The sequence below is a fragment of the Setaria viridis genome, chromosome 7 (genome assembly GCF_005286985.2).
Source record: "Setaria viridis chromosome 7, Setaria_viridis_v4.0, whole genome shotgun sequence".
Classification (NCBI taxonomy): domain Eukaryota; kingdom Viridiplantae; phylum Streptophyta; class Magnoliopsida; order Poales; family Poaceae; genus Setaria; species Setaria viridis.
The window spans coordinates 12,657,822-12,668,487 of NC_048269.2; the positions used below are offsets into that span (position 1 = coordinate 12,657,822).

Genomic DNA, 10,666 nt, shown 5'->3' on the forward strand with positions numbered 1-10,666 from the left:
AGACTGTAATTCCATCGAAGCTTATGTTAAAAACCAATGGCATAGTAATATTTTCAGTTATCATTCTGTTTCGAAAACAATGCAGGATTTACGATTATGCATCAGACGAGAAAAGGCAAACCAACATTTTTTTTTGGTAAAATTGGAGTTTCAGCCCGTGGTTCTATAAGTGAAAAAATAATATGGATTTATTGTTTTTTTTTTACTCTGAACAAGTTTGTTTAGCAGAATAACTAGTTCAGAAATAAACTTAAGAACAATTGGCTCCCAATAACAGGATAAAATATATGCTGGACATCAGTAACCATTGAGAATCAAACTTGTCAGCTAAATTGTGAGAAACATTTTGAGTATAGAAAGCTTATGTTTCTTCGCATATTTGAACAAGTGAGACAACTACTATCTGTCTCTTGGATTGTTAAAATAAACTCTCTTGGAGGGTGTTTGTATGCTCGTGCTGTCTATCTCTTCGAAGGTTACTTGTGAGGATGATTAACACTATCCAAGTACTCTATATGTAATAGCTTTGAGCTAGAGTGATAAAGTAATCCTGAATGCTACAATTGAGAATAGGAGGTTAGGAATTACCTCGATGAATTTTCTGAAGTATTAGTTTAATGCAGCAAAAACTAATGCCATGATATACCCTTGTCATTCATTGTTTAGTCGGCCCTTTCACTTAGAAAATGCATCTCTGGCTTTTGTTTATCTCATTTTAATGGGGTCTAGTTGTCCTGCTCTACATCAGAATGTGTCAATTGGATCCTAGTGTTTTAGACCAAGAATTATATAAAGAAAAAGGCAATGGCAGTTGGCGAAGGCAAGCCACGCAATGAAATTAACTCATGAACATGCTCCAAAGGCGGAGAATCAAAATATGCATGAAACCTATCATCTCCATGCAAGATTTAAGGGATTAATTAGGTGTTACCTGAAGAGTCATGGAGCAGGCCCCTGTGAAGAAACAGATCTTCAACCATCCTCGAAATCCTTGCAAGAAGAGGAAGCTACTGGCTTCCCCTTCCCATGGTACAGTCCCAATGCTCCTTGGAGAGGGAGGAAGATGCTGTGGAGGTGGGTGAGGTGTGATATAGCACTGTGAGAGTCAGAGATGGGTTAAAAACATGAGCCACCTCGAATTTGTATATCCTATTTTGGTCATATTCAAAAATATAAGAAGGTCAACTCTTGCAAGAGCTGGCGTCACAATGAGCTTACAGATTATCATTTGTTTGGTTTCGCTAAGTCTTGTGACTGGCCAAAATTGTTAGGAAGGCTGGTTACCTGATCTTGTTTGGCATTATTTCGCAGAATTACTATCTCTGTCCAGTTGAACGGATAGGTTCCAGTCAATTTCTGCTATTATAAATAAAACACCTTGAGATGTTTGTTGGACAATTTTGTGGATCCTGAATGCATGTGTTTCCTGAATGGCCTAGATCTGTACTCCATTTTTTGCAGGACTGGAGGCTGTAGATTAAACCAGTTGCATGTGTTTGGTTCTTTTGAACCTCCTAAAATTCCTATCACATCGAATGTTTAGATACTAATTAGGAGTATTAAACATAGATTAATTACAAAATTAATTGTACTGATGGAGGCTAATTTGCGAGATGAATCTATTAAGACTAATTACTCCATGATTTGACAATGTGATGCTACAGTAAACATGTGCTAATGATGGATTAATTAAGCTTAATAGCGAATTAGCCTCTATCTGTATAATTAGTTTTATAATTAGCTCATGTTTAGTCCTCCTAATTAGCCTTCAAATATTTGAACACCCCTAACTGATTTGTTCAGCTTGCAGATGGAATCCAATCAAATCAAGTCTCGCTCGGCTGGATGCTGGAAGAGACAAAATGAGTAGTGGCTCACGCACAGTATCTGTGTGTCGGACACAGACAACCAGTTGAATTAGATGAAGTGATCAGGGCTAAACAATTGTTATCTCCGCAGGCGTGCAGAAAAAAGAAAGTGTGAATTCTTTATTTGCATATAGAATAAGAGTTGCTTTCTTGCTATTAAAATATTCGGAGTTCCTTATTTGTCATCCATTCTATTTTAGTTTAGAACATCTTTAGTAGTTACCTAATAATTTTTTCTCAACAACTACATAAATTCCGATATCGGTTTCCCAATGGGGATCTGTAAGAAAATGCTCTTATATTCGCCACTTATTCGAGATCGAAGCCAAGCTGTGGGCTTAATCGAAATTCGAGGTGCGGTGGCGGAAATCAACGCCTGATGAACCATCGATAGTGGGTTCGTGCTCACAGCCTTAGCAAATCGGTCCGTCTGGGAGCTCGATTTGATCTAATCCCTATCGCACGGCCGGATTAGCTGCTGAAATCAACTTCGATTCGCTTTGCTCGTCACAAGATGAGGACCTGAGGAGAAACAAACAAGACGGAAGGGCGCTGGTGACCTGCTTCTTGGCCCCTCGCGCTCCGATTGCTGAACGGCCACCGTCTTCTTGACCTGCGCCCTGGCCTTCCGCTCCTCGGCCTTCTCGATCTGCAGGCCTCCGACGCGACGTCGCGGCGCGGAGCTGCCTCTGCCCCCTGGGCAGAGGAGAGAGAGAGGAAGTAGAGGAGAACAGTGGACAGTTTGATCATTATCCCTAGGTATGCATCTAGACATGATATACGTCTAAGATTCATAGCAAAAGCTATGTATCTAAAATATCGTAGATATCTTTATCTTTCTTATGACAGAATTCAATCAATAGGTTAGTATAAGCAATAAATGGATTTTCCAAATTATCCTCTTCCTCTCCGCCTCTATCGAAGTCGACCGCCGAATCCTCTACCTCTGGTTCCTCCTCTTCCCTACATCTAGGTGCATATCAAAAGATATGAATCTACAAAAGTCAAAACAAATAGTAATTTAGGATGGAAGGAATACATACTAAGTATGTTGTCATGAGATGTATTTTCTATAACTACTGCATAGTTAGATTCTATAACTACTGCACTGCATAGTTAGATTAAAGAAATACCTTCCAACAAATCAGGCATATCGCGGGACGGTGGGAACCAATAACTGCCGTGGTGCTGATTATACGTATAAACTGAATCGCCATACATATCGAATAAAACTATTGGGACCAGAAAGGAAAAAGGGTTAAGCTGAGCTATCAAGTGCGCTATTCACATGTCCTGAGTCTCAATTCAAAATGGTTCAAAGTTCTATTTCTGGAAGCAAGATGTCTACTACGGTGACAATGCAATCGTTCTTTTTTCTTTTGAGTTCCAGGTAAAAGATCTCCAGTCCATCTGCATTGCAATCAGGGCAAAATGCAATCATTCTTTGTGTTAGTTATTCTAGATGCTGAAATAAAAGGTTGCCTTCGTGTGGCCTGGCTGCACAGCACGTTGCTGAGTTTTAAACACAAATTCACTGCTTTATTTACACACATTGATCTCTTTTCATATTGCTGTAGCCAAGCATACGAGACACCTAATTCTGCATTCACATATATGGTTTGAGCGGCTAGCAATATACTTGTTCTGGAATGCAACGGCTCTGAAGTACCACCATCATGCACGGACAGACACGAAAGCCATGGTGGCAGGAGCTTATGGCAAGACAGCGGTAGTTTGTTTCCCAAGGTCTCTCGTTCCCATCAATCTCGCCATGATGACAAAAAAAAGAGTGCGAGATATAAGATATTACCAAGGAGGTGTACCGGAGGCGGAGGGCAAAGAAGATTTTGGCCATATTTATAGCAAAGTGCTACTGTGCTAAAAAGATATATGGTAGACATTAATGAGTATAGTATTCTCTCCCATCACAATATTTAAAACATAACTTTTTTTTACTTCTCTTTTGTTTATATTATATTTTTTTTTATAAAACTAGCTCCGCACGGCTAGCACTTTTAGGTGACATAAATATTAGTAGTTTTTATGTAATTTCATCTAGGTGAATAATCAATCGAATTTGCTATTTTTGGTTAATTTCCTAACACTTGTGGCATCATTAGAAGGATCACAAAAAAATTTCAGCACAAACTCTAAATAATTTAAATAATACATAATATATCAATTAGTGCTTGTCATGATTGGGGAGCAAGATATATACATGTTGAAGATTGTAGTGCATACTATGTTTGAAATAAAATTGCTAAGTACAATTAACTTTGTTTTTATTTCAAAGATCCAGGACAATAGGAAGCAAATCAATATGTTTCCTATCTTCTCTTTGGTGTAGTTTGTGTTCCACTATGACAGCTATCAAGAAAATTGAGTACATGGGCGTATGGGAGCCCCCTCTTTTGGAATTCAACCGTGTATAGTAGCTAACTACATTCAAAATAGCAACGGTTAATTCACATATTGAGTAATTAGTAACATGTTGAATATGATACGTTTGGAGTGTAGTACTATGTTTTGTATGTCTCATCAGTTACTTCGAATTATCTTAAATTTCACAACCATGAATAATTTATAAACTGAAAATAACCCCAAAAGTGCTATCATAGTGAACAACAATTATACCTACTGATCAATAAGCATCATGTCAACTTTAATGCGTGTTCGTGAAAAAAAAAGATCATGTCAAGACTTAATTGTTCTCCACTACCAAGCAAGATTGCATTCCACTGTCTGGTTACCGTTGTCTTGATTTTTCACAGCTCATTTCCTGGTTTAATTTTGCTTAAGGTTTTGCACACCATCGCAACTTGTTCAATTGCATCAGCAAGATGGTGATGGATCTAATTGTACTATGTTTCTATGCAAAAGTTATAGTATACAAACATGGCACAATACAAACAATTTGAGAAGAAGAATGATCTTGTGAGATAGATTTGGAAGGAATATAAATTGAGCTACTTTTTATACAAAAGTTACGGTATACAAACAATGATCGCATAGAGTATAGAGATTCAGTAGGAATAACATAGTTCAAGAAGAATTTTGTACTTTAAATTCGGAAGGGAGATGCAAAATCGACCTTTTTATCTGTATAGAAGTTATGGTATAAAAAAAATGTTCACGTAAAATAGATTTGGCAGGAATAACAGTTCGAGAAGAACTCTTTACCTCTCAATTGATGAAAAATAAATTCGGAAGGGAGATGCAAAATCGACCTTTTTATTTGTATAGAAGTTATGGTAAAAAAAATGTTCACGTAAAATATATTCGGCAGGAATAACTGTTCGAGAAGAATTCTTTACCTCTCAATTGATGAAAATGGCAGCAGGCAAGAGGCGAAAAAGAACAAAGAGAATGACTTGAGGTGTCGTTTGTCTTTCTAGTTGATGGGAGCAGTACAAAATTATCGGTTTCTTTTTATATATACACATACGTACACGTGGAGTATGTTGGATTAGCTAGTTACCGGCCCTTTGGGGTATAGATTATCTCTCTGATTTAAGTAAGGAAGAGAGATTGAAAAAAAAATGAGAGATTAGCTAGGGTAGATGTGATTGGTAGGATATTTTAGGCTTAGTTTTTTCGTAAAGATTTAAATTAGGCTGGATGTGATCAGTAGGATACTATTAGTTTAATTGTTTCTTAATGGTAGACATGGGTAATTGAGATATAGATATTATAAGTGTGGGTAATTGTTTTTTAATGCCAGGATACTATAAAGATTTTAATTGTTTTTTAGTTATTTCTCCATAATATTATAAGTGGGTGATTTTTACAAATAGAGCATAGACCAACGGCTATTATTAACAATGATGATTACGATTCAGTGAGTTGATGGCCAGATGTTTTATTTTTTTAAGAATTTCTAAGATTTCTCTATTTTTTATGCCTACATAGGCTCCTGTATGGCTTCGTGTGGAGGTTTGAAAAAAGAACCTCCAATTATTTTGATGGAGAGGAGACGCAATCGACATTATTTTAGGTGAGGAGAGATCGGTAGTAGATGATCAAGTGGATTAAGTGTAAGCCTGGAGAAGGTAACCAAGATTTGCTTCACGTCAGCTGTATAGGCTAGATGTTTTGTTCAATTTTTTTTTAAATAGGATATATTTATTTTCCCATGAGGAGGATTCACGGCATCTTTTGATGAGCTCCCATTGATAGAGATTAAGGATTAATATTTTTTTACTTTATGTTATTATTAGTTATTTTGGAAATTGGGATATTCACGACATCTTTTATGAGATTCCATTGATAGAGATTAATGATTAAGATTTTTAGTGGCACATTTTGATTGTTTAGATACAATTAGATGATTACATTAGATTATTTTCATAGTTGCAAAGGTCCTTATATAACGGATATAATGGCATATATGTGTGTAATTTTATAGAAAACATAATAGATCTAATGGCTACTATTAACCATCATGATTAGAGTCTACCAGATTGATAGCTAGATGTTTCTAATTTTTGTGAGAATTTTTAGAATTTCTCTCTTTTTTAGAGTGTCCACCTAGAATACTAGGTGACTTCACATAGATACCTCAAAAGGAGCCTCCATTAGTAATAGTAATATATAACAAAAGTCCGACTTTACTCGTATCATTTCCTCGTATCCAAATTTAACAAATAAAAATAATTTCTATTTGAGATCTTCAACCGGGACTAAGGTCACTTTTCTACCAGTGCTACCCATCAGGGTTCAAGTCATGATTTAACCGGCGCTATTCTTTCAGCGGTAGGCGACATGCCCGTTGACAGCGAGGCGTCAGTGGCGACTTTGTCAATCTCGAGGATTTGCCAGTTCAGTTCTTCGGAGGGCTCAGGGGTAGGGTTGCATGCGTGTGTTTGAAGGGGCGAGTGCGCATGCGTCTACGTGAGTTATTGAAAAACTAATCAAATTTTAAAATAATTGAATTAAGACTATCTAAAAACATAATTTATTCGTCGCTGTGTACAGTGAGTTTGTTTCTGATGAACGTACGAGTCACTGTGGATTACCTGTCCAAGGCAGGTGTCGTCAACAGTAACACTACACCAAGTCCGAGTTTGCAGTATCATACGGCATGTTGGGACTGCTGAGGCGGAGGGCCCCCTCGGGTTTCTCGCCGTCGTCCACCGCCGAGGAGGTCACCGCCGGCATCGATGGTTGCGGCCTCGTCGCCATCGTCACAGGTCACTCCGCTTGCATACCCGCTCTTACCTCCCTCTCAACCTAAGTCAACTCTTGCTCCCGTAGTCGTACTTTGTCCTTGACTGAATTCAGCGATTCTTGATTCGTTCCTCCTTTTATTCTTGACTTTCAGTCTTCTACGATTGTTTATCCCCCCCAAGTATTGCTCAATCTTGTGAAATTAGGGGCGAAATCTTTTTTTTTACTGTTCTGTGATTTTGTTTGCTCCTCCGCTTCTTGCTTTTCAGTTCAGCAGGTAGTGACAGTGTATCACATACCACTAGATGTAAGCAATTATTGCAGTCGTTCTTGATTTGCATCTCAAATTGTGCAGTTGGTCTGAAAATTAAGGTGGCTTACAATTGATAGCAATTGCCATTGACGGTAATGCTTCTCACCTACAGGTGCATCTCATGGGATTGGTACTGAAACATGCCGGGTTCTTGCGCTGCGAGGGGTCCAGGTGGTGATGGGTGTGAGGAATACATTGTCCGGTGCGCGCGTGAGGGAAGAGATTGTGAGACAGATTCCTACGGCCAAGATTGAGGTCCTGGAGCTTGACCTTAGCTCCATGTCGTCAGTGAGAAGATTTGTCAAAAATTTCAATGCGCTAAACCTTCCCCTGAACATTCTGATGTAAGTATAAATGCATAACTAATCTTCAGGACCAACCTAATACTGGACTGAGCTCATTGAAGTAGAGAATTATGTGATGCTCATTAGTTACTAAAAGTTGTAGTATAGCCAATGCCTTAAGAATTTTGCCATTGCTGTTTGTGCATTACCTTTTTGTTTTACACGTTCTCATTTGGTGTTACTTATGGTTACACAAAAATGATTTGGCTGTGTTTTGTCTAAAGTAATAATGCAGGGATTGCGTTTGTTCCTTTTGAGCTTTCAGAAGATGGCATTGAGCTGCATTTTGCAACAAATCACCTTGGTATGCCGCACTTGTCGTCCTACACTCTTATGTTGCCATTTATCTAAAGAAAGTACAATTTTAAAGAGTCCCTGTTTCGTCAAAGAAAAATTTTCTAGTTAAAAAAGTCAACGAGTAAAACTTTTTGCAACACTAAAGCTATACAATGTCTCTTTCACTTTACTTCACTACAGTTGGTTGAATATCGTTACACATGATTCATAGTAGTTATTGGAAAATTTTCTGGCCCTTACTACATCTTGCAATTGGGTCCTGTGACGTAGGCCATTTTCTGCTGACTGATCTTTTGCTCGAGAAGATCAAAGTTACAGCTGAACAGAGTGACATAGAAGGAAGGATTGTGATTGTTTCATCTCAAGGTTACAAGCATGCATACCGGGAGGGAATCCGTTTCCATAAGATCAATGATGAATCTGGGTATTTTCTCCTCAACCAACCACATCATTTCAAAGTAATGTTTTTCACTTTCATCTTGTCATAAATTGGCTACTGAATTATTAGCTCACTTCATTTCTGGAAAATAACGTTTGTAAAGAAGCATGACAGCAAAATCTAACTTCTTTTTGACAAATGACAGTTATAGCAGATTCTCAGCATACGGCCAATCTAAGCTCGCCAACATATTGCACTCAAATGAACTTTCTAAAAACTTGAAGGTACCTGCACTTTAATTTTTGATTCAGATGGTGAAGGTGTGCATACGATTGCATTGTTTAGTCTGGTGATGCATGCTGACTAAATATTTACAGATGATATGATTTATGCTTTTATGTGAACAGTAAGATTTAATTTGGATGTCACATGTTTGTAACAGAACTTATTGCTCTTCTACTAAGTTGACTTCTTAAGGTTATGCCGGGGGGTCGTCTTCCCCCTGAGGTCTAGTTCAGAGTTAAAATGAAAATCTTAGAAACACGAAAACTGGACTGAAATCATTATCATTGTTTTATTTTGGATCTGCTCTGTGAATAAATAATATTTCTCACAGTTATCTGTTACTCTGCTGACAGGAACAAAATGCAAAAGTAGTAGTCAACTCGCTTCACCCAGGAGAAGTTTGCACCAACATAATGCATCACTGGGCTTTCTTACATGGTTTGGATATATTTGACTAGTCCATTCAGTGATTTAAAAGTAGACCATATTTAAGCCTCCTAAATTTGCCACTGTTATTTTATTGAATCATCATTGCTATGAGCTTTACTTATAATCTTTCTTTTTCTAAAATGCACAGTCCATAATTTAGTAGTTACATTAAATTTATGAAGGTGTCTGTTAAAAAATTTTGTCTTACCTTTTATTATTTCTATTTCAGGTCTTATGTGTACGCTTGGCAAATTTATATTGAAAGATGTTGGTCAAGTAAGTTTTCAATCCTGTAAAGATAAATTGAATTTTCCTTCTTATAGTAAGTTTTCAATCCTGTAAAGATAAATTGAATTTTCCTTCTTAAAAAAAAGTGGCTTTTTTTTATTTCATTATATGGGCAGTTTAAGTTTGTCTATCTATGTTTAACGAGAATATATATGCTTATTTCACAAATCCAAAGCTGATAGTATTGATGTTTTAGTTATGGTGTATGTCTGGCTCCGCTAGCCCCAGCCTTATGAATGCATTGCTCTGCCAATGTGAACTTTTAAACTAAGCATTGCACAAACCTAGATAATTGATGCACTATTATCATCATAAGCTTTATATTTTGACTAAAATTGCATATGCTTTACCATAATTGAATATTGAACATGCCATAGTCTTCTCTGCGTAAATGATATTGGCAATGTAGAATTGTCTGGAATCTACCCAACTGGTTTCAGGGGGCAAAAAGTGGGTCACATGGAACAGTTGGACCATACAACAGTATGCTAGGCGACAAGTTAATTAAGCAAACATGAGGAAGTCATTTGCAGTCAAACATACAAACCCTTGTAAATGGGTCTGTTGATTGTTGCAACTATTGAAACTCGCCCACTGCTTGTCATTGGCCTTTCTGCAGGGTGCGGCCACAGTTTGTTATCTGGCATTGCATCCTCAGGTTGCTGGAGTCACTGGCAAATACTTTATAGACTGCAATGCTACTGATCCAAAATCTCCTGCAACTGATAAGGAATTGGTGAAAAGGCTCTGGGATTTTAGTGCGAGCCTAGTCCATTGATTCAAATTGGTGCAACAACTGTGATTCTGTGAAATACTATTTGAGGAAATAACCAGCCAAGTAAAACATTGAAGGAACAAAAATTCTGAGGTTATGTCTCTTCAGAAAAAAATGCTGAGGTTATGAGCTAAAAGATTTGTTCAGACAAATGGATAGTGAATGTAAACATGTTCAAATTGAGTGAGGTGTCGTTATTATGTAGCATGTAGCTGTGCAATAGGTACTATTGTAACTTGTTTGGACTCTTATGTAACCCATATTTCTGAATATTCCGTATGTAGTTTATTTCCCAATATCTCTGATTCCAGTGAGACTTTTGAGACAAAAATTGCAAGAACGTTTTCAGGCTTATGTTCTACTGTACTAAGGTATTATATTTGGGGTTATGCTGCATTCATGTATGCTATCTTGGCTTTCAAGTTCGTGATCCGATCAAGTACTACTTGGGTCTTTATCATTCATTGTAGTTACGGCAACTTGTTCCTGGAGGGTTGCTCGTTTACGAGCTAGCAGAAGGCA

The 10,666-nt window shown here is 37.4% G+C and overlaps 1 protein-coding gene across 1 annotated transcript; it reads left to right on the forward strand.

The window, feature by feature from the left end:
- The first annotated feature begins 6,948 nt into the window (after window positions 1-6,948).
- Window positions 6,949-10,147, forward strand: LOC117865405 (short-chain dehydrogenase TIC 32, chloroplastic). Its single transcript, XM_072295275.1, has 6 exons — window positions 6,949-7,057; window positions 7,460-7,691; window positions 7,916-7,995; window positions 8,259-8,472; window positions 8,573-8,651; window positions 9,989-10,147. Exons 1-6 carry the CDS (start codon window positions 6,949-6,951, stop codon window positions 10,145-10,147), a joined length of 873 nt encoding a protein of 290 aa, XP_072151376.1.
- The last annotated feature ends 519 nt before the right edge of the window (window positions 10,148-10,666 follow it).

Coding starts and splice junctions, on each gene's coding strand:
- LOC117865405 (XM_072295275.1), top strand. CDS start 6,949: ATGTTGGGACTGCTGAGGCGGAGGGCCCCCTCGGGTTTCTCGCCGTCG. Junction 7,692..7,915: donor CTTCCCCTGAACATTCTGAT/GTAAGTATAAAT, acceptor TTTTGTCTAAAG/TAATAATGCAGGGATTGCGT. Junction 8,473..8,572: donor TTTTTCACTTTCATCTTGTC/ATAAATTGGCTA, acceptor GACAAATGACAG/TTATAGCAGATTCTCAGCAT.